The sequence below is a fragment of the Marmota marmota genome, unplaced genomic scaffold, assembly GCF_001458135.2.
Source record: "Marmota marmota marmota unplaced genomic scaffold, marMar, whole genome shotgun sequence".
Taxonomy (NCBI): Eukaryota; Metazoa; Chordata; class Mammalia; order Rodentia; family Sciuridae; genus Marmota; species Marmota marmota.
Window position 1 is genome coordinate 2,125,471 of NW_025999930.1, and position 24,589 is coordinate 2,150,059.

At 39.3% G+C, this 24,589-nt stretch overlaps 1 protein-coding gene across 1 annotated transcript in view; it reads left to right on the plus strand.

The window, feature by feature from the left end:
- The first annotated feature begins 14,391 nt into the window (after positions 1–14,391).
- LOC107159664 (contactin-associated protein-like 3) overlaps positions 14,392–24,589 on the plus strand; it is a 204,593-nt gene continuing 194,395 nt past the window's right edge. Inside the window, 1 exon segment of the mRNA XM_048800526.1 lies at positions 14,392–14,899. Coding sequence (XP_048656483.1) covers positions 14,815–14,899 — 85 coding nt within the window. The 5' untranslated portion in view covers positions 14,392–14,814.

Consider the following 24,589-nt stretch of genomic DNA (forward strand, 5'->3'; position numbering starts at 1 on the left):
ATTAGACAGAGGTGCTGAGCCCACGAGAAGAAAAGTACGCCCAGATCTCCATCACGTTGACTTAGGAGCTGACTTCCTCACAAGAGTCCCAAAGCCCAAGAAGTAAAGTCAAGAATCAATAAATGGGATGGTATCAAACTTAAAAGTTTCTTTACAACAAAGGAAACATTCAAGAATATGAAGAAAAAGCCTAAAGATAGGAGAAAATCTTTGCCATCTGCACCTCAGAGCATTAATCTCTAGAATATATAAAGAATTCAAAAAACTTAATGTCCAAAAAACAAATAACTCAATCTATAATGGGCAAAGAAACTGAAAAAGACGCATCACAGAAGAAGAAATGTATGTAACAATGGTCAAAAAATGTATGAAAAAATGATCAACACTTCTAGCAATTAGAGAAATACAAACTAAAACTACACCTTGCTGCAGCCAGAATGGAATTAAGATTACAAATAACACTAAATGTTGGCAAGGATGTGGGGGAAAAGGCACACTCATATATTATTGGTGAGACTGCAAATTTGTGCAACCATTCTGGAAAGCAGTAAGGAAATTCCTCAGAGAACTTGGAATGGAACCACCATTTGACCCAGTTATCACACTCCTTGGTATAAACTCAAAGGACTTAAAATCAACATACTCCAGTGACACAGCCACATCAATGTTTATAGCATTCAATTCACAATAGCTAAGCTATTGGAACCAACCTAGGTGCCCTTCAACAGATGAACAGATAAAGAAATTATACATATAAACAATGGAATATTACTCAGCCATAAAGAGGCATGAAATTATGGCATTTGCTGTTAAATGGATGGAACAGGAGACTTATCATGCTAAGTGAAATAAATGAATCCCCCAAAACCAAAAGCTGAATATTCTCTCTGATATGCAGATGCTAACACATAATAAGGGGTTGTGGGGAGGGAAGAATACAAGTTCTTTGGATTAGACAAAGGGGAATGAAGAGAAGGGAGGAGGGATAGCAATAGGAAAGACAGTGGAATGAATCTGACGTCACTTTCTTATGTTCATGTATGAATAGGTGACCAGTGAAACTCCACATCATGTACAACCACAAGAATTGGATCCTCATTAGAGTAAGTTATATTCCATGTTTATATAATATGTCAAAATACACTCTACTGTTATGCATATCTAAAAAGAACAAATAAAAAATACACATAGTTTTCAACTGGGTATATTTAAATCCAGGTTGCTAATCTTTCACTTTTTATTGAAATATTTTGCAATTTAAAAAAATAACAGTCTGCAGTTTATAACAGTTCTGGGCTCACAGAAAAAAACGAGAGAAAAACAAGCACAGAGTTGTCCTGCGACCACTCAACCTCCCTGGTTTTTGAAAATGTGGTACATATACACAATGGAATATTAATGCACTATTTTCACTACAGTTGATGGGCCACTATTAAGGCACAGCATATCAAGTCTATAGTTTATATAAGTTTTACTTTTTGTGTTTGATATTTTATGGGTTTCAACAAACATAAAATGACACTATCCAAAATCTTAGTGTCATACATAATAGCTCTCTGTCCTAAAAATCTCCTGTGCTCCATTCCTCTCTCCTTGCCCTGGCAACCACTGAACTATTAACTCTGCCTTGTCCAGAATGCAGTGTAGGTGGAATCACACAGTAAGTGACCTCTTCTCGGTGGCTTTTTTTGCTTAGCAACATACCCTGAAGGTTCCTGGTGTCTCTTTGTGGCTTGACAGTTCATTTCCTAATGTCACAAAGTGATATTCCATCATATGGCTGTGCTGCAGTTTGTGTGCACATTCACCTATTAGATGCTTCTATTCACCTATTAGAAGCAACTCTGATACTTCCAAGTTTGGGCAATGAATGAATGAATGAATGAAGAAAGAAAAGAAAGAAAGGAAGGAAGGAAGGAAGGAAGGAAGGAAGGAAGGAAGGAAGGAAGGAAGGAAGGAAGGAAGCTGTTATAAACATTTGAGTGCCAGTTTTTCAATGAAGAATAATTTTCAATCATTTGGGTAAAAAGGCCTGGGAGAGTGATTGCTAAATTATATGGTAAGGGTATTTTTAGTTTTGTAAGAAATTGCAAAATTATCGTTTGAATTGATGGAATCGTTTGTTATTCCCATGACAATTAAGAAGAATTCCTATTGCTTCCCATGTACTTGGTGTTGATGTTTTGGATTCCAACCATTCTCATTGTTCTACAGTGATATTTCAGTGCTGTTTCAATCTCATTTCCCTAAAGGCATGTGATCTTGAACGTCTTTTCTTATACATATTGGCCTATGTCATTCTCTTTGGGTGATGTGTCTGTTCAGATCTTTTGTCCATTAAAAAAAAATTGTTAGGTTGTAAGAAATCTTTGTGATTTTGAATACCAGTCTCTAAATCTGATATGTACTTTGCAAAGATTTTCTCCAAGCCTGTATTGGTTTTTTCCCCTTGTTTGAGATTATCTTTTACAATTTTAATTTAAAAAATTTAATTTTACCAAAACTTAGTATATTGATTTTGTTCATTTGTGATTGTGGTTTTGGTATTGTAACTAGGAAGTTATTGCTGTACTCAGAATTGTAGATTGTCTTCTGTGTTATCTTCTAGAAGTTTTATACTTAAGCATTTTACACTTAATCTATGGTCCCTGTTAAATAATTGTGTGAAATATGTAAGGTCTGTGTTGAACTTTTTTTTTTTTTAACATGTGAATGTCCAGTTCTGCCAGTACCATTTGTCAAAAAGACCATTCTTTTGCCATTAAAATTGCCTTTGCTCCTGAGTCCAAGATAAGTTGATTATATATTTGTATGCATCCATTTCTGGTTTTTTCATTGATATGAATGCCTATTTTTCACTAATACCACTTTGTAACTTTTAGTAAGCTGTGAAGTCAGATAGTGTTGGTTCTCCAACTTTGTTCTTCTTCAACATTGGATTGGCAGTTCTGGATTTTTGTCTTTCCATATAAACTTTAGAGTCTCTTATAGATATAAGCAGAATAATGGTCTAGAATTTGGGTTGGCATTATATTAAATTTATAGATCAAATTGTGATGAACTGACATTGTAACAACATTGGATCTTTCTATCCATGTACATGGAATCTCTGTTTACCTAGGTCTTTGATTTCTTTCATTGGAGTTGTGAAGTTTTCCTTATAAAGATCTTGTACATATTTTATTAGACTTATACCTAAACATCTATCCTTTTTAATGATAATATAAATGGCATTATATTTTAAATTTCAAATTCCAGTTGTTCATTGCTGGGATATAAGAAAGCAATTTGCCTTTGTTATTAACTTCATATCTTGCAACCTTATAATGATCTTATTTATTAGTTTTCCAAGTTCTTTCAGTCAGTTCCTTCAGGAGGCTGTCTATGATCAGAGAGTTTTGTTCCTTCCAAATCTGCATTACTTTATCCTTTTCATGTCTGGAAGGTAAAAGAGCAGTCATTCTTGCTTGGCTTCTCATCTTAACCAGGAAAAGCATCTAACTTCTCCCTGTTAAGCATGATGTTAACTGTAAATGATCTGTAAACATTCTGTAAATGTTTTTTATTATTTTGAAGAAATTCCAAATTCCAAATTTGTCTGATTTGATGATTTTTAAAAAAATAATTAATGGCTGTTAGATTTTGTCAAATGTGTTTCTGCAACTATTGAAATGACCATGTGATTTTTTAATTTGTTCTGTTGATGAGATGCATTACATGGGTTGATTTTCAAATATTGCATACTTAGAATAAACCCCACTTGATCATGGTGTATAATTCTTTCTATGCATTGTTGGGTCCAATTTGCTAATACTTTGGTCAGGATTTTTGCACATATCTTTTTTAAAAATTATTATTTTTAGTTATAGATCAACACAATACCTTTATTTTATTATTTTTTTATGTGGTGCTGGGGATCGAACCCAGTGCCTCATGCATGCTAGGCAAGTGTTCTACCACTGAGCCACAACCCTGGCCCTGCACATATCTTTATGAAAGCTATTATTCTGCAGTTTTCATTTCTTATAATGTCATTGGTTTTGATATTAAGGGTAATTGTGGACTTATGAAATGATTTGGGAACCTTCTTTGTCTCTTTTTTCTTTTTATTTAGTTTTTGACCCAAAGTCAACTTTTTCTAAAATAAGCATAGCTAATCCTGCTCTCTTTTGGCTTCCATTTGCATGGAATATCTTTATTAATCCCTTTACTTTCAGTCTATCCATGTCCTTAAAGTTAAGTGAGTTTCCTGTAGACAGCATATAGTTGATGCTTGTTTTTCTAAGCTACTCTATGACTTTGGATTGGGAAATTTAAAAAATTTGCATTTCAAAGTAATATTGATATGTAAGAACTTAGTAGCGTCATTTATTTACTTGTTTTTGGTTATGTTGTTGATCCTTTGCTCCCTTCTTTCTCTATTGCTTTTTTTCTTTTTTTAATTGATTTTTAAAAAAAATAAATGACAGTGGAATGCATTACAATTCTTATTACACGTACACAGCACAATTTTTCATATCTCTGGTTGTATATAAAGTATGTTGACACCAATTTGTGTCTTCATACATGTACTTTGGATAATGATGTCCATCACATTCTACCATCCTTGCTAATCCCCTGCCCCCTCCCTTTTCCTCCCACCCCTCTGCCCTATCTAGAGTTCATCTATTCGTCCCATGCTCCCCCTCCCTATTCCACTATAAGTCAGCCACCTTATATCAGAGAAAACATTCAGCATTTGTTTTTGGTTTTTTTTTTAGGATTGGCTAATTTCACTTAGCATTATCTTCTCCAACACCATCTATTTATCTATAAATGCCATGATTTTATTCTCTTTTATTGCTAAATAATATTCCATTGTATATATATGCCACATTTTTTTTTATCCATTCATCCCCTGAAGGGCATGTAGGTTGGCTCCACAGTTTAGCTATTATGAATTGTGCTGCTATAGACATTGATGTGTCTGTGTCTCTGTAGTATGCTGTTTTTAAGTCTTTTGGGTATAGTCTGAGGAGAGGGATAGCTGGGTCAAATGGTCGTTCCATTCCCAGATTTCCAAGGAGTCTCCATACTGCTTTCCATATTGGCTACACCAATTTGCAGTCCCAAAAGCAATGTATGAGTGTACCTTTTCCCCACATCCTCGCCAACACTTATTGTTGTTTGTCTTCATAATAGCTGCCATTCTGACTGGAGTGAACTATCTTACAGTGGTTTTGATTTGCATTTTTCTAATTGCTAGAGATTATGAACATTTTTTCATCTATTTGTTGATGATTGTATATCCTCTTCTGAGAAGTGTCTGTTCAGGTCCTTGGCCCATTTGTTGATTGGGTTATTTGTTTTTTCCGTGCTTAGCTTTTTGAATTCTTTATATACCCTAGAGATTAGTGCTCTATCTGACGTGTGAGGAGTAAAGATTTGCTCCTAAGATTTGCTCTCTATTCACCTCTCAGATTGGTTCTTTTGCTGAGAAGAAACTTTTTAGTTTGAGTCCATCCCATTTATTGATTCTTGGTTTTAATTCTTACACCACAGGAGTCTTATTAAGGAAGTTGGGGTCTAATCCCACATGATGGAGATTAGGGCCCACTTTTTCTTCTATTAGACACAGGGTCTCTGGTTGTATTTCTAAGTCCTTGATCTACTTTGAGCTGAGTTTTGTGCATGTTGAGAGATAGGGGCTTAATTTCATTTTGTTGCATCTGGAGCTGTACCTTCCAGCCCCTTTACCACACTGCTCCAAGGGGCATCTCTCCTGGAAGTGTGTGTGCACCTGCTTAAAGGCACTTATTTTAATATGGTCTGGGGAAACTTGTAGATGCTTATTCCCTTCTGCTCCCAGAGCTAACAGGTTTAGGACAGAGTCTAGTAGGAGGTAGCTTGATGCAGGTTGAAATCATGGGAGGACTCAGGGAGAAATAGGGAACTGCATAAATTTTAGCCCCTCCCTCTCTGCACTGCTTGAAGAAAGAAGCCCTGGACACACCTGTGTGCCTGCACACAGCCAGCACTTTTACCTGTGGTCTACAGACATTCGCATATACATTGTCCCCTCTGCTCCCAGAGCTGGGAAGTTTTAGGTGTGGTCCTCTCCTGTGGAAGACATAGATGTTGTGTTTGATATGTAGACGGACTCCTAGGAGGGTTCAACCGACCTGGAGTTATTGCTGAGGCAGTGAAGCCTTGAGATGCCGACCTGCTTCCCAGGCTTCTAGCTAGTTAGTGCATGTCTGCCCTGTCACTCCCTGGCACATGTGAGAAGCCAGGCCACCAAGTAGCCCCTGGAGCAGTTTATTGCACCAGAACGACTTCAACGTTTATTATAGAGTGAGTAAGTTGGAGATTAATGATTTCATCTGTTTTTTTTTTTTAACTGAGAGCCTTTATTTCATTTCTGAATATCATCTTAACTTTGCTTTAAAATTCTTACTTGCAGTCTTAAAGATGTTGTTCCTCTGCATTCTCATCTGTGTTGTTTTTGGTGGGAAATAAGAAATCTGCTGCCAACTTTACTTTTTTGTTGTTGTTTTGGGGTTTTTTTTTTTTTTTTTGGTACTTCGGATTGAACCCAGGATTGCTTAATCACTGAGCCACATCCTCAGCCCCTTTTTAAAATATTTTATTTAGATACAGGATCTTGCTGAGTTTCTAAGTACCTCACTGAGTTGCTAAGGCTGGGTTTGAACTCGCAATCCTCCTGCCTCAGCCTCCTGAGCCACTGGGATTACAGGCATGCACCACTGTGCCCGGCCTTACTTTTGTTCTGATCTATGTGATGTGTCCTCCCTACCCTTGCAAAAGGGCTTCTCTTTATCACTGGTTTTGAGCAGCTGATTTTGATGTTCCTGCAGAAAGCATGTACTGAAGCAAGAGCTTCCATACAGAGGAATAAATGAGGTTTTTCAGTCCAACTGGTAGGAGCAGACACTCCTCCTGGCCCCATGTGAGTGTCGAGTACTGTTCTTTTGAGTCCTTTTGAAGGGTTCTCTCTCTGGCCTTAATCAACCCTTCACTCCCTCTGTCTTCAACTCCACAGCTCTGGGCTCCATTGGGGTCCTTTGTCTCTCCAGGTAGCAAGCTCTAGCAGGGGGCACCTCACTGAGCCCTATCTTTCAGGGATCACTTTCCTTTGTTTCCTGAGGTCTGTGTTTGGAAAACTGTTGCTTCATCTGTTTTGACACTGTTAATATTGTTTCAAGTGAGCAAGTGAATCCAGGCCCTGTTCCTCATCAGTACCAGAACTTATAACCCGTTACCAATATTATTCATTCTGAATTTCACTGATTGACATACAGTTGCCATACTTTGATAATTTTACCTGTAATCTTTATTGCAAATTCTTATCCCATCTTCAATGGATTTTATTCTAAGAGGCCTTTTCTTTGCTCAAGTCTCCTTTTCTAAAAGGATGTCATAAACTATATGTGAATATTCCATGTTCCTTGGCATGTGAGCAGATCATCAGCTCTTTGCTTTCTTACTTGGTTACTTCCTAAAAATTCCAAGTTTTCTGAGAACCAAAATACTTTCCAACTTCCAGATATGCTTATAGAATTAAATATGGATGATCTGATTTTTAAAAAATGTTCTTTCACATGTTATTTTGAAGTTTTCCATTTCTGTTCACACACTGCTGCCTTTATAGTAATGCCTCAGCAGTACTGTAAGGTAAGTGTCCCCTTCCCAGTGTTCAACACTTATTCATTTATAAAACACCTACAGGAATCCCTGCAAATACATCCTGTTATCACTCCTACTCAAGAAACCAAGCAATATCTCACCCGGAGTTGCCCATTAAACTGTGTCCCATAGGTGAATAAAATTTTGCTTTTGCCATAAACTTTACATATTGAAAGGGAGGCTAAAAGGGTAATTTTTTTTTTTGGTACCAGGAATTGAACCCAGGGGTGCTTAACCACTGAACCCATCCCTATCCCTTTTTAGTTTTCACTTTGAGATAGGATCTTGCTAATTTGCTTAGGGCCTTGCTAAGTTGCTAAGGCTGGCTTTGAACTTGTGATCTTCCTGCCTCATCCTCCCGAGTTGCTGGGACTACAGTAAATGCACCCAGCCTAAAAAGGTAATTTTTAAAGGGAGACTGAAATACATCTAAATTAACTTCTATATATCTGAAAAAAGAGACTAATGTTATTTAGTAATAAGACCAATATTTTGATGGTTGATTCAACTATAGCAATACAAGAAAACTTCAGGGCTAAAATGAATCCTTATGAAGTTAATTTTTGTTTAAGGGTGAAATTTGCATAAGCATGAAGAATTTCAAAACCTATTTGCCCATCCTTTGGAGAATGTTCTGTAGCTCTTCCTTTCCTAGTGAAAGGAAACCTCCTGTATCACTAGGCACCATATGCGTTAACGGACACTTGACAAATTGCAATCTGTTAGAACTGTTGACAGAAACAAAAAGTTGATAAAAGCAAATCATATGAAACAAAATAAGTAGTAATCCTAACGTGGTTGTGAATCTCTCTTTAATGATAATTATGCATAGGTGTTTATTGTGGAATATTAAAATTTTATAAATGTACACTGGCCATTCAAGAGAATAAATGTATTGGCACAAAACCCTTTGAAACCACAAAGAGTGCTCTTTATCCATTATTCATGTGGAAATTGTGTTGGCAAACCTCATTCTACAGTGCTGCAAGAAATTATAGAGCATCAGGAGGCCAAACTCTAACATTTAACCATGCCCTTCCTGGGAAAAATAATATTTTGAAATGTCCTTTAGAGCCAAAGAAGAGTGCATTTGCTTTGAGATAGAAAGTCACCTGGTAACAAGAAAGCATTTTATATTAATGACTGTTAGTTTTTGAAAAAGTTCTTAAAGGACATGGGTTTATTTTAATTAATGACAATGTGAATAATTTATTGAACACTTACTATATATTTCAGGTAGTATTTGGCCACTTTGCATAAGTTCTTTTCAAATAATCTTCACAAACTACCCAGACAAGATATAATGATGCTCATCATAAACACATGAGATTTGAGGCCTAGAGAGATCTAGCGTCTTGCTGTAGGAGAGACAAGCAGGTTTCTAAAGTTTTGGTGCTTTATCTCCAGACCATCTTATTCCGGAGTCACAGGGTCCCCTAAATATCAAGTGTGACCAAGTATTCTGTCACCTCAGGGCTGCTTTGTTTATTCATCTTTCCTCTTTTCTCTCTCTCCCCCTCCCCTTATACTCAGGGGAAGTTTCTTTTAACCTTTGGAACAGAAGATGCATATGATAAGTCGTCTGCAGAGTCTCTTATTTAATATTCTTAGGAAATTCTCTACAGGTGACCTTCATTTCCCCTCTGTCACTACCAGGCATGTTGGATGTGATCCCACATCCTGGGTACAGCCCCTGGAGCTATCTGACTTGGCCGAAAACATTTTGTATCATACAGAGAACAAAACTTTCCCCTTCTTCGATATTTTATACTATGAGAATTTTGTGCTCATATTCATTATTGGACTGAGAATAAAATTGCATGTTTTTGTGTAACGACTAGGTTTCTCCATGCCCTGAGTCCTTATGAAACTGTGACCTTACCTTGGCCAGCTGCCTGGACCCTGAAAAGAAGGGCATCAGGCTAAGTGTGCTCCTTGTGCCCGCTTGTGTCTCTGCCTCGATGTGCAACAGCAGAAAGTGTGGCTGACTCCACGTGCACAGCCTGTCCTCCTGTCTTCTACTGCATACTCAATGCCAGCTTCTAGATTGTGCCTTTGTAGTGTGTGTGAAAGCCACAGCCAGTCCTCCCAGGAGGAGACGACCCCACAGTCCTCCCCACCACATGGAGACCTGGGGTCCAAGTGGCTCTCTAAGGCACCCAAAGCTCCTTGGCTGGCAGCACAACATGAGCTGTTCCCCAGATGCAGAGCTGGTTGGGAATGGATAGGAATTCCCTGCACTTGCTACAGACAGAACAGCTTCAGCCCCTTTAGACCCAGAAATTCAGGCTGCCCCGAGGCTGCTCCAGCCCTGGAGCACAAATGCAGGCAGATCTGAAAGCTCCTCCAGTTCTGTGTCCATTGATTCTCCTCCTTTAAAGAGGAGCAGTGTTTTCTTAGAGCCGCAGGTCAGCAGAGTGAAAAGGTGTCCCGTTTATTCAGCTGGACGTTTCACAAGGACAACTGCCTTCCTGTCTTCTGGGAATGGCTTTCTGCAGAGACTAACCGAAGGGTCAGTTTACTTCCGACAAAACTGGAACATGAATAAATTCATCTCTGACATCTGACTGGCCCCTTTCCTCACCCTCCCTGGTCCCTAGCTCACCCCTCCTCTGTCTCCTGATCCCCAGGCTCAATCCAGTTGATCTCTCTTATATTAAAGTTTGTCTCCCATATTAAGGAAAAGATCTGACATCCACAGGAGATTTCATGATAAATATTAGCCCAGCTCAGTGGTGGAATGTTGATTTACTGAAATCCAGGGTGGCTTTTCTATCTCCTAAGATCACATTCTAATTTTGTCACTGTGCCTCCTCCTCCTCCTCCTCCTCCTCCTCCTCCTCCTCCTCCTCCTCCTCCTCCTCCTTCCTCTTCTTCTGTTAGAGATTTATAGTTATATAGAGTAGTTGGGTTCATCAACAAACTCATATATGCATAGAGTTGGATTTCAGCTCACAGTCCTTCTCTTTTCCTTCCCCTCTCCTGTTCTCTTTCCCTCCACATCCTAGACATCCTTTCACTATTTATTTATATTTGATTGGTTCTTTTTACATATGCATAAAGGTGAAATTTCCTGTGGTGTATTTATATACACACATAACATGATTTTTTTATACCTTTATTTTTATGTGGTGCTGAGGATCGAACCCAGGGTCTCACACGTGCTAGGCCAGCGCTCTACCGCTGAGCCACAACCCCAACACATGATTTTTTAAGAATTCATTCTGCATTGCCTCCCCTCTCCCACCCCTCCACTCTGCCTCTCAAGCTCCTTCGTGTATTCTACTGATCTTCCCTTTATTTTTATGATATCCTATCCTTCCCTCTCTCTTTCCTTCTTTTGACTTAACTCAAGCAAATAAGAGTAAATATTTGACCCTTGATTTTTTGAGTTTGGCTTATTTCACTTAGCACGATATTCTCCATTTCTATCCATTTACCGGCAAGCCCACGTATTCTATGTAGAAGATTCATCCAGATTTTGGATGAGAATTATCTTTTCATGCAAAATAAAACATTGGAGAGAATGTTTTCTTTGATATCTGGACCCTTATGGTGTCTTTTTGTAGCAGTATTAATGTGATTTGTTGTTTATATAAATATGAAATCAGGGAATTTATATAGAACAAGGCTCCAATAAATAGCTATGCAAATTTTTATCAAATAGCCATTGATTATTATTCTCTCCTCTTCCTCCCATTTCTTTCCAATTAGTCTGGGATGAGAGACTGGGAAGGAAATTTCAACTTATTTACCATTTATTTTATATGTATATTTTAACCGATTGAACTTTGGAAGGATTAAATTTTAGACCAGTTTGTTGATGTCACAGAAAAAAAAATAACTATATGATGTTTTAGTAAAGAATATTTGTTTTTTATAGTTGAGCACAACTTAGTTTCCCAATTGGTCAGGAACGGTGAAAATTGTTTTCTTAAAATATTGATGGATGTCAGAAAAGCAGAAGCGAGGCCTCCTCTTTCTCTGCTCTGTGGGAACATCGATCTTTCCATTCTGTGAAGAATAAGGAGAGGTAAGTGGGCTCAGGTGACTCCCTGATGCTGCAGTTAATGAAAAGCTCCACTTGCGGCGTGATATTCAGCCTGATTGATCTTCCCTGGGACCAAAGCAGGAGGAGAGGGGACTATTTGATATCAAAGTTCTGGTTCAATTTCTGGATGTAGAATGACTTGGGCTCCTGAGTTAAAAACAAAACAAAACTCAGGTTCATCCTCCACCCTCCACTCCCTGAGCCTCCATCACAGAACAAGAGGAGGCTCCTCCACAGCTTGGATGCCTGTCCCCGGGGTGTGCGGTCCTTCCCTGACCTCCCGCTGTCCCTTGCTGGCTGACGCCCACTGGGGTTGGCCACGGAGAGACCCCCGCAGGAAGAGGAGGAGCTGCCAAGTGGGGCTCAGAAGGCCTTTTAATCCCGGGACTGCCGCTCGCTCCCGGGAAGCCCCGCCTGCGGCTGCTGCAGAGCCGGAGCCGCGCCTCTCCTCCCTCTGCCCCTTGGTGGCAGCGGCTCTCTGCTGTCACTCTTCTGAGAGTGCCACACACTTGGTGGGGAATGCTAGGGTTTGGACGAGGGTCCCCAGCGGGCGGGCCATGTGTTACAGGACCAGAGAGTGGTGCTATTGGGAGGTCATAGGACCTCTACGAGGTGGGGCCTTAAGGGAGGTCCTGGGGGGTGGCGTGACCCTAAGCGCGGGGGGGGGATCCTGGGGACCCTGGTCTCCCCGACTCTCTCTGCTTCTCGGCTTTATATGATGTGAACCCTTTGCTCTTCCTCCCCATCCATCCATGAGGTGCTGCCAGAGACCCAAACTGCCTGATCTTGGACTGGACCCTCTAGAACTATAAGTCAAACCAACCTTTTCCTCGTTAGAAGTTAATTGTCGCCGGTATTTTTGTAATAGTAAGGGAAAACTGACTTAAAACGTCTGAGTGGATTCTGCTTTCTACCTTGACAAATGCAGTAGTGTAATTTTAAAAACTGAATTAATATCACATTAGGTTGCTTAGGAAAAATATAAGAAAAAAAGTATTCTTAGAGATGTGGCATCCTTGTAAGAGTAGACAGTTGGACTTTTTCCCCTTCCTGTGCTGGGGATGGAACTCTGGGCCTATGTGCCCATTAGGATAGCGCTCTCCTGCCGAGTTACACCCACAGCCCCCACTGAAAGTGCTATTAGAGTGGCAAGAAAACTGACATTTTTAGTGTTCTCATTCTAATTTTTTAGAACTGAAAGTTGAAGGATATGATGGATTCCAGCTCCAATTGGAATGCATGTGGGACATGACTAAGATGAAATTGCAGAATGAGAATACAGCACGTGGCAAAATTACATTGAAATAAAAGACGCACAACCTCGCGCACAGGGTTGTGTGTATTTGTGAAGAAGAAAAGCAAAAATTGCAGGTTGATATTTTGTTGTTTCATTCTGGGTCCAATTTACAAGATGCCTTCCAATTTCTGTTTTTATCTCACTCCAGGCAATTAATGTGTCAATCAAGATTTCACATTTATAATAGAAGGGAGATGAGTGGAGGAGAGGAAGGGGGGAGCAGGGGGAGGCGAGAGACAGGAGCAGGGAGGAACTGCAGAGTGAAATTGACGAATCATGCTGTGTACACACATGAATATGCCACAGTGGATTCCACCTCTGTGTATATCTATGGAGCATGAATTAAAAACACAAAAAGGGAGAAGACCAGCAGAGTAAAGGAAGCAGGGGGAAGGAGCAGGGCAGTGAGAGTAGAAGTACTGAGGATCGTAATGAAGCAAATTATATTCCATACACCTACGACGTCAAAATAACCCCACTACTGTGCATAATGCATTAGTGGACCAATAAAAAGATTTTACACTTATATTTTTTTTTCTGTAATGAAAGAAGTGTAATTTTCATAGTTCTTGTGCAAAAGTAATTTAAGCAATCTAATTAATAATTCGCAAATGACTTCTTAAGATTCTTCTGTATGATTATGACATTTGAGTTCATTTTAATGAAGAAAAAGGCTTTCAGGAGTGATTTGAAAGATGATTTTATGAAAAGAAGACCAAAAAGTACACACAGCTTTTATTCCTTTGAGATACCTTCTAAACATTTAATAACTTATTTCTGGAATCTCGCGGTGGTACTTGCAGGGAGTGTGCCCACCTTCTGCCTGGGCTGTGAGTTTAGGAAGCACCGGAAGGGGAGGACCCCGTCCCTCCTGTCCCGGCCCTGGCACACGTGATGCTCAGGATGAGCTGCTCCTGCAGGGAACCCCTCCTCACTACCCATGAGGGGGCTGCTCCTTTGCAGGGAAGGCTGGAACTACATTTACAGTTAGACTTCTAGAAAGGCCAGAGCTAGGGTGAGGGCAGTAAGCATTCGTCTCCGGTGCAAATTTTAAGTAACGGTAATCAAGATAAATAATGTTTTAATGCAATATTAAAATAATAAAATGCACACCTCCCAACAAAACCCCCAAATCAAAACCCATGATGAACAAAATAGCAAAATGTTGAATGAATTCAGTATCCATCCCGCACTGAGCTTCCATTCTAGTCTGAATCCCAGCGAAGCCCCAGTGTGCGCGTCGCAGGAGTCCGCGCTGCGGAGGGAGTTCTCTCTGCTCCATCTTTTGAGCAGAACAGGAACCGATTTCCTCTGTATCCGCTGCTTTCCTCTTTAGATGAACCGCCCAGTGGTAGCGTCGGCTCTGAGCACCTGCAGCCAGAGGAGTGCGCGCGAGGCGGGGGCTCTGCGCCCCAGCGGGGAGGAGCCTCAGGTGTGTGGCCACCGAGGGCGGCACGGGGGCGTGGGCCGGGCTGCCGACTCCTCCCAGGCGCGCGGTGCCCCTGCCACCTCCTGGGAGCGCCTGCCACCTCCGGGGCGCGCCTGCCACCACGGCTAGGTGCTGGAGGCGCAGCCCAGCGCAGAGCGGTGGAGGCGCCCGAAGGCCGTCGTCCTGCGAGCGCTGCAGCGGGACAGGCGGCTCCTCCTGCGCCAGCCGGCTGCGCGGGGCGAGTGGGAAACCCAGAGCCGCGGAGCGCTGGAGCCCGGGCAGCGCAGGGCGTGAGCGCAGGCGACCCGAGCCGCCGCGTCCTCGCAGCCGGCGGCGCCTAGCGCAGCGAGCATGGCCTCCGCCGCCCGCGCCTTCTTCCAGGTGCTGCTGCTGCTGCCTCCGCAGACCTGGAGCTGGGCAGAAGCGGGGAATCCACGTAAGTTCAGAGAATGCTTTGCTACTTGGGCGAGGCTACCTGGAAAACTTTGTATTTTCATTATTGGTGATATTTGGACTTGAACTTGCAGGGCATGCTCCTGAAAATAAAGAACCTTTAAGGAAACCTAGTCAATTGCAACCTGAAAAATAGAATTTTTATTTACAAAAGACTTTCATCTTGTGGAGGGACTTTAAAATATATGATGAATATTTGACTTTTTATCTATATATTTGAATGTACATTGAGAACGTTTTTTATAAAACTGAGAGGAACGTGGCAATAAGGGATTAGCCTACAAATGCTGTCATTTATTCTTTTTTAGGATTGTAGCACCTCAGGAATTAAGTCTAAGAGGGAAATAATTTGGCAGACATTACATCATATTGCATCAATTTAGATGTTAGCAGCGTACAGTTTTGCAGACGTTGGCAGCTTCAGAGTTAAGGTGCTAATTAACTCATGCGCTACGGGGATAGAGCACCTGTAGGTGAAGCTAAATTTTAGAACACAAATTTAATAATCTGCCGCTGCTACTAAGGGACTAGCTCGAGGGCCGTGCCTTGCTAGGGAACTTCATTTCTCATAGTAGAAAGTTGTTGCTTACAGACAAAACTTAGTCGTTTAAGTGATCTTGAAAATTGCACTTCTCTGGATGCTAATATTTTCCATTTTTAAATTTGTCATTGGAAGCCTTTATTATAGAACGGGCTATATTTGAATACGATGCTAATATCCCGAATACTTCAGCAGAACCCAATGCACCCATATTTTATCATACATTAAAATATGTTAAAATTATTTGTTCGGATTAAATCTCTTCCTAAAGGATATTTCCTTTCTTGATTAATTTAAGCCAGCCCTGAGATTACATTTTAAAAATATCTTCCTCCTTGTAGTAAAATCACTTTAATTTTCTTTGATTTTTCTGTCACTGGAATCTCCCCAGTCTGAGTCTCCAGCTTCTCCTACCAAAATCTCCTTTGAAACGAGCAGCAGATCAGTGCTAGTGGCTATGCTCAGAAATTTAGATTGCTGCAGGAAAGCCAGAGGTAACTTTCAGCGGTTCGCCTGAGCCACCCTCATGAAGTTTGTCGCAGCTCAGTGTTTTCCTGCCCTGAAGCCTCACACCAGGACACACACTGGCACCGGTGGCCTGAGCACCCTGCATGGCCACGTTGCCCTGCTCCTCTAGGAAGGTGTTCCTGATTCTTTGGTCACACGTTGTACCGTGTTTCAGATTCAGCTTCAAATTGATTTCGTGGAAAGTCTTTGTCAATAGAACAGGGATGTTTAGGTCAAATCAAACTCCTTAGGTCCTGCAATGGAAACCGCTGCTTTGCTTAAACAAATCCAGAAATGAGAAATGAACTCTACAGAAAGGGGAGTAAAGCAACCCAGCCCTGGGCCGGTAGACTGCAGCAATAACGTCAGCCACGAGAGGCCGCTCTTGCCACTCACTAGCGGGCTTCAGAAGCCTCCCCTGGAGGAAAGTCCAGCAGTGGTGTCCAGAGGAGACCCTCGCACCAGCTTGCCTGGTTCTGTTCTCGGGGCGATGGCATTCAGGCTGCAGGATTAGTTGTTGATGGTATTTTGCTTGGAATCCAATGTTTTGATTCAGAGTCAACAGGAGTCGGGCTGCTCCCTTTCACCGTGAGCATCCTTCTTGGAAGAGGAGGGGGCACCGAGATGAGCTTTGAGGAACCCACGTGCGAATGTTCAAAACGAGCTCCTCACTCATCTTGGTCTGGCCGGTCCCTGGCCGACACCGAAAACCCCAGGACTAGAGTTTTTTCAGTCTCCTTTTGTTGAGAGTTTTAAGATTTTCATATTCAAAGCATTTTTATTCTTTTTAAATTGCCTTTTACAAAGAATAATTGTTCTAGATAAAAACTATGTAGCTAACAAAATTGAAACCATCTTGAATACCAAGAAGAGAACAGTGAAGACTCGTGCCAGGCTCCTCCTGCAGGCCCTGGACTCTCCAGAAGCAGAATCAGCACCACCAGGGCAGCCAGGGCATGAAGTGAGGTCCCGAGAAGAGCCAGCCAAGATCTGGCCTTTTAGGGGTTCTGTATTTTTCACTTGAATATTAGTTTACCTGGCAAGTGAATGGGGAATTTCCATGTTGGGAGGATTCTGCCTGAAGGGGGATTAGTTTCTTAACTTCAATGATGATGGGCTTGCTTTCTTCTTCCTTCTTCTCTTTCTTTTCCTGTATTGATCCTGTATACTCTCCGTGTTTCTGGAGATGAAATATCTAGAATGGATTGCATTCTTTGCATTTTTAGGATAGTTCCTGATACTGTAAAATCTCTGAATGGAGTCACCTGTTTCCCCCGGAACTCATACATGGTTATGACATTTTGAGGACAGACCCCCAGAGTTCTGCATTGTCTTTATGTCCTTTCATCTCTTGTTGGTTCTCTCACTTGCTACCAAGGACATGAACACACCTCTGCATGTTACAATCACCCTAGTTCTGTTCCCAGTTCCCTCTGAACACCAGGACACTGTGGAGGTGGCTGTGCAGGAGGATCTGACTTCCATTGGACCTTACGTTAATCAAAATTGGTGCCTAATAATGAGTCTGATTGTTTTTCAGCATTCATATTAAAGTTGTTTTCTTGTCTTGTCATTTTCTCTCCTGTCTAAGCGTGGATGAAAGGTCACTGATGGCTCTCACCCAGCACCCAAAACAGTAGGAAGAATGCAGAGACAGTGCAGCTCTGGGCACTGATCTCAGGGGTGTATAATCAAATGGTTGGGTGGATTTTATGGAAGTGCCTGTAACTGGTAAAACGCTGAGTAACAGCCTTCTGTGTGGCTTTTCAGTGGACTCATTTATTCATTGCTTAGCTACACACACTTTTACTTTTAATTGTTTCTTTTTTTTTCCTATGTAGTTGTTATTTTTTCAGGTTCACTAGCCTGGTTGGGAGAAGAAGGGCAAACCTAGCACAGAGTTTGTGGTTTAGGAAGGTGATTCATTCATTAAGCGATACTGTTTTAGTCAGATTTTTTTGCTGCTGTGACTAAAAGACATGGCAAGAACAATTAGAGGAGGAAAAGTTTATTTGGTGGCTCAAGGTTTCAGAGGTCTTGGTCCATAGACAGCTGGCTCCATTCCTCAGGGCTTGAGGTGAGGCAGAGCATTATGGCACAAGAGTGTGGTAGAGGATAGTAGTTCACATGATGATCAGGAAGCAGAGAGACTCCACTCACCAGATGTAAAATATGAACCCTAAAGCCACACCCTACCTGCCTTCAGTCATGACCCAGTTAATCCCATCAGGGGATCAATTCACTGATTAGTTCAAGGTTCTCGTAACCCAGTCATGTCTCCTCTAAACCTTCTTGTATTGTCCCACATATGAGCTTTTGGGGACACCTCACATCCAAACTATAACAGATTTAGTGATATGTGTTAGGAAGAGTACCTCATACTGTAGGTGGGTAATTATTTCAGCAGATGCTTCAATTTGGACCTTTCAGTACTATCGTTAAGAAAAAGAATCTAGATAAGTAACAGACTGTTCAATTTAGTGTCAAATGGGGCACCATAAAAGATAGAGTCCATATTGTCTTTATTCTTTTCCTCCAAACTCCATACAGACAGACTTTATGGAGCATAAGCAGTCCATGTAAATAATAATCACTTCTGAAAAGTGAATTTGACCATGAAGAAACCTAAATTACTAATTTTTCCTCTTCTTCTCTCCTCTTTTTGAACAACTCTGTCACCAACACATTCAATGAGGCTGAGCAGAGAGGCATCCACACTGGGTAAGGAGTGGCCAAGGACCCTGGAGCCGGGTTGAGACTCCTTCTGCAGGGTGCAGAAGGTACCACAGAGTGGCAAGGGTGGGCCTTGGGGAGACAGTGCTATGTGACCTTCAGCACATTGTTACAGGCTGAGAAGGGTGTGGAGGGAGGCTTTCTGATTACAGGAGGCTAAGAAAGCTTAACAGCTAAATGCTAACCATGATACTGCACTGGATGCTTGTTCTGTAAAGGACATTATTGGGAACTGGTGAAACTTGAACAAGATTTGAGGATTAAAAGTTGGACTTGTATCCAAGATGACAATCAAATTTTGGTTAAGTGGGAACTGTCTTTGTTTTGGAAATGCATGTTATTCAGGGGTAATGATATATATATATTCATATAGCTCTGTCTTCTCCATAAATTCAAGATTGTTTCAAAATTAAATGCTTATTTTAAAAAAAATTGTCCCAAATGCATTTAAGGTCATCATGGAACAATAGAATGACTCAAAATAAGTAAACTTAAATTGAAGCTTTTACCTAGAAGCATGTAGACTGAATATCAAGAGGATAAAAAAATTAAATAGTTAGTGAGAATTAATGGTACATTTACCCATGGAACAAATTAGCCTACATTTCTGAATGACAAATGCACTTGGCACTGGGATTGTTCCCCCATTCTTTCCAGGAACATTTGGTGGCTGTGACTCCTACATCAGACTTCTTCCAAGTACTCTCTAGGACTGGGCTGTCTGAATGAATCCCTTGGACTTACTGGATAGTGTCTTCTGGACCCCCCCCCCCTTGTGATATGACTTTTCACTGAAAGGCTGATTGCTGCTTGGCCTGTTTTTATCTTTGTTGCCTAGTATTGGAGAAGTTGGATCATAATATGGTTGTACTCATGCCAAATGTGTTCTCTCTGCATAAAGATATGACTTTTCCACTTGATATATAAAGTATAGGACTGTCTTAAATATCCTTTGTCAAGAATTTCATATAGCTGCTAAGTGTGGTGCTAAGTATGGTAACTTTCAAAAGGAACTCATGAAATCCATTTCCCACGGACTCCCAATTTGAGTCTCACAAGTCCGATTTTCTAGTGAGTGAAGTGTATGTCTAGTCCGATTCAGATTTCATAGTGAATCTACTACTCTCATGATAAAGATGGAAAAATTACACAAAGTAGGGATAAAAATGATATTTTTTGTGTTTGAGTTAATGAGCATTTTTTAAAACAATTTGTTTTGTAATAGTTGCTTTTATTTTATTTGTTAATTTTTATGTGGTGCCGAGGGTCGAACCCAGTGCCTCACTCATGCTAGGCAAACACTTTGCCACTGAGCTGCAGCCCCAGCCAAACAAGTATCTTTATTGTAAAAAAATGGAGAGTGATTAAAGTCTAAAAACAATGGACATTGAAAAATAGATATAAACAGTATATCTATTCAATAAGGCAGCAATTAAAATTATTTCTAAGAAGTGAATTACTAAGAAAAGTGATCTAATACATATCAGCTGGGCTGTGGTTTTAATTTCTTATTTGTTTTAGGTGCAGTATAATCTCATCTCTTGAGAATGAAAAAGACCAAGGTGTTACTTGCTTCTGATTCACAGAGATGTTTATGCCCCTTAAAATATTTGCAACTGAACTATTAAAAGGATTATATACTAAACCAGCATATTGAATTATGCCTTTTAACTCAATATATATCTTCCTAAATTTTTTAAGCATGTAGAAAGGGGTATTTTTTATGTATAAAATCAAGTATACATTTTCTGGCATATACATTATGCATTCATCCCTTTTATTTTTGTTTTTATTAGTGCATTATAGTTTTACATAATTGTGGGGTTCATTTTGACATATTTAGAAATGCATATGACATAACTTGCTACATTTTAATCCCCAGTACTACCCACCTTCCATACCCTCCTCCCTCTCCCTGATCCCCTTCCTCTACCCTGTTGGTCTTCCTCCTATTAATCTATTTTTTTAAATTGGCCCATTATAGTTATGCATAAAAGGAGAATTTATTGTGATATATTTACACATGCACATGACATAATTTGGCCAATTTAATTCTCTGGTCTTCCCCCTTTCTTGTCCCTCTCCACTCTAAGTCCCCTTCATCTAATCCATTGTTCCCCCTTCTATTTTCATGAGATCACCTTTTTCAAAAATTTTTTTACTTCTCTTCAGCTTCCAAATATGGGAGAAAACATTCTACCCTTGACTTCCTGAGTCTGGTTTATGTCACTTAGCATAATGTTCTCCAGATCCACGTATTTGCTGGCAAATCCCATACTTTCATTCTTCTTTATGGCTGAGTAGAATGCTGTTGTGTATTCATACTACATTTTCTTTATCCAGTCATCTGTTGAGTGATATCTAAGTGGGTTTCATAACTTGGCTATCACGAATTGTGCTTCTATGAACATTGCATGTATCATGTATCACTATTTCGTGCTGATTTTAGTTCTTCATGATAAATATCAAGAAGTAAGGGTAGCTGGGTCCTGTGGTTGTTCCATTCCTAGTCTCTGGAGGAATCTCCACACTGCTTTCCAGAGTGGTTGGCTTAATTTGCAGTCCTACTAACAATGTATGAGGGTACCTTTTCCTTTACATCCTCCTCATCATTTATTATTATTTGTAATCTTTTTTTAAAAACTTTTTTTAAATTGATTTTTATTTTTTTAAAATACACGACAGCGGAATATATTACAATTATTATTACACATATAGAGCACAGTTTTTCAAATCTTTGTATAAAGTACCTTCACGGCAATTCATATCTTTATACATGTACTTGGTTTTTTTTGCATCATAATTCTTATTACACATATATACCACAATTTTTCATATCTTTGTTTGTATATAAAGTAGGTTGACACCCAATTTGTGTCTTCATACATGTACTTTGGATAATGATGTAGTCTTGATGACTGCCGTTCTAACTAGAGTGAGATGAAATCTCAGTGTAGTTTTGATTTGCATTTCCCTGATTGCTAATGATGTTGAACCTTTTTTTTTTTTTCATTTATATACATTGGCCATTACATTTCTTCTTTTGAAAACTATGTTTAGTTCATTTGCCCATTTATTAATTGGGCTTTTTTTGTGGTATTAAGTTTTTTGAGTTCTGTTACATATTCTGGATATTAATCTCCTGTCAGAAGAGTAGTTGGTGAATTTTTTCTTGCATTCATGGTCTTGTTTTCTTCACCATGCAGAAGCTTTTTAATTTGATGTCATCCTACCTATTGGTTCTTGGTTTTGTTCCTTGAGCTTTAGGGGTCCTATTGAGGTAATCAATGCATGCAACAATATGTCAGAATGTTGAGCTTACATTTTCTTCTAACACCTGTAGTGTTTCTGGTCTAATTCCTAGGTCTTTCAGCCACTTTGCATTGGCTTTTGTGTAGGGTGAGAGATGGAGGATCTAGTCTCACTCTTCCACATATGGATATTCAGTTTTCCCAGCACCATTTTGTTTAAAAGGTTATGTTTTCTCCAATAAATATTTTTGATACCTTTGTTAAGGATCAGGTGACTGTATCTATGTGGATTTGTCTCTGTGTCTTCTATTCCATACTGCTGGTCTTCATGTCTGTTTTTTTGATAATACCATGCTGATTTTGTTTTGGTAGCTCTGTGTTACATTTGAGATCAGATATTGTGATGCCACCAGCATCACTTTTATTTTTCAGCATTACTTTGGCTATTCTATTCTAATCTTTTATTCTTCAAAGTGAATTTTAGGACTGTTTTTTTTCTAGTTCCATGAAGAATGTCATTGATATTTTGATGGGAATTGCATTGAATCTGTGTATTGCTTTTGATCATATGGCCATTTTGACAATATTACTTCTACCTATCCAAGAACCTGGAAGTTCTTTCTGTCTCCTGAGGTCTTCTTCAATTTCTTTCTTCATTGTTCTATAATTTTCATTGTAGGCTTTTTTTTTTACCTCCTTGGTTAGATTTCTAAGTATTTTATTTTTTGAGGCTATTATGAATGGAATTATTTTTCTGATTTTTTTCTTAGCAAATTGGTTATTGAAGGATAGGAAAGCAATTGATTTATGTATGTTGATTTTGTATCCTGCTACTTTGCTAAATTTATGTATCATTTCTAGAATCTTCTGGTGGAGCTTCTTGGGTCAAATATAACAAATATAAAATTGTTACCAGCAAACAGATAATTGAACTTCTTGTTTTCCTATTTATATCCCTCTAATTTCCTTTTCCTGCTTGATTGCTCTGGCTACAGTTTCAAGGACTATGTTGAATAGGAGTGGTGAAACTAGATACCCTGTTCCTGTTTCTAGATGGAATGCTTTCAGTTCCCCTTTTAGTATGATGCTGGCTTTTGGCTTGTTGTATTCAGAATTTTTGATGTTGAGATAAGTTCCTTCTGTCCCTAGTTTCTCTAGTGTTTAAACATGAATGGGTGCTGGGGGTTGTTAATTGCTTTTTCTGCATCAATTGAGATAATCATGTGATTCTTGTCCTTAATTCTGTTTATGTGGTGAATTACATTTATTGATTTGCATATGTTGAACCAACCTTGCATCCCTGCAATGAAACCCACTTGATCATGTGTGGTTTGAATGTAGTTTGCCAATGTTTTATTAAGAATTTTTGCGTCTATGTTAATCAGGGATATTGGTCTAAAGTTTTTTTTTTCCTTGATGTGTCTTTGTCTGATTTTGATATGAGGGTGGTACTAGCTTCATAGAATAAATTTGGCATGAGCCCTCCTTTTCTATTTCATGGAATAATTTGAAGATAATTGTCATTAATTCTTCTTTGAAGTTCTGGTAGAACTCAGCTGAGAATCCATCTGGTCCTGGAAGGTTTTTTTTTGTTGTTGTTGTTAAACTTTTAGTAGCTACTTTAATTTCATTATTTGATATTGGCCTAAGTTTTTTATAGCCTCATGGTTCACTTTGGGTTGGTCATATGTGTCTAGGAATCTGTCAATATCTTTGAGATTTTCTAGCTTATTGGAGTATAAATTTTCAAAATTGTTTCTACTGTTCCTCTGTATTTTAAAAGTGTCTGTGGTGATATGCCCCCTACCCCGCTTATCTCTATAATTTTGTTAATTTGGGTCTTCTTTCTCTTTCTTTTGATTAGTTTGGCTATGGATTTATCAATCTTATTTTTCTTTTTAAACCATCAACTCTTTGTTCCCTTTGTATTTTTAAAATTTTCAATTTCATTAATTTTGGTTCTGATTTTAATTATTTCCTGTCATTTTCTACTGATATTGGTATTAGTTTGTTCTTTTTCTAGGGCTTAAAGTGTAAAATTAGCTTTTTATTTGGTGTCATTTTTTTTTAATGTAGGAACTCACTGTTATAAACTTTCCTATGAGAACCACCTTCCTACTATCCCAGAGATTTTGAAATGTTGTACTTCTATTTACATGTGTCTCTAAGAATTTTAAGATTTCTTCCCTAATTTCTCTGTAATCCATTCCTCATTTAAAAGTATATTATTTATTCTCCAGGTTTTAGAATGGTTTCTGTTTTTTATCCTGTCATTGATTTCTGATTTCATTCCATATGATCTGATAGGATGCAAGGAATATCTGTTCTTTTGTATTTGCTAAGATTTGCTTTGTGCCCTACTATATGATCTGTTTTAGAGAATATTTCATGGGCTGCTGAGATCAAAGTGAATTCAGTCGTTGATGAATGAACTATTCCATAGATATCTGTTAGGTCCACTTAATAGTATTTTTAATTTCTGAAGAATCTTTATTTAGCTTATATCTGGATGATCTATCCAGTGGTGAGAAAAGTGTGTTGAAATCACCCAGTATTATTGTATTGGGATCTGTCTGAGTCTTCATATCATGTAAGGTTTGTTCTATGTAAGCAGGTATATTGACGTGCATAAATATGTAAC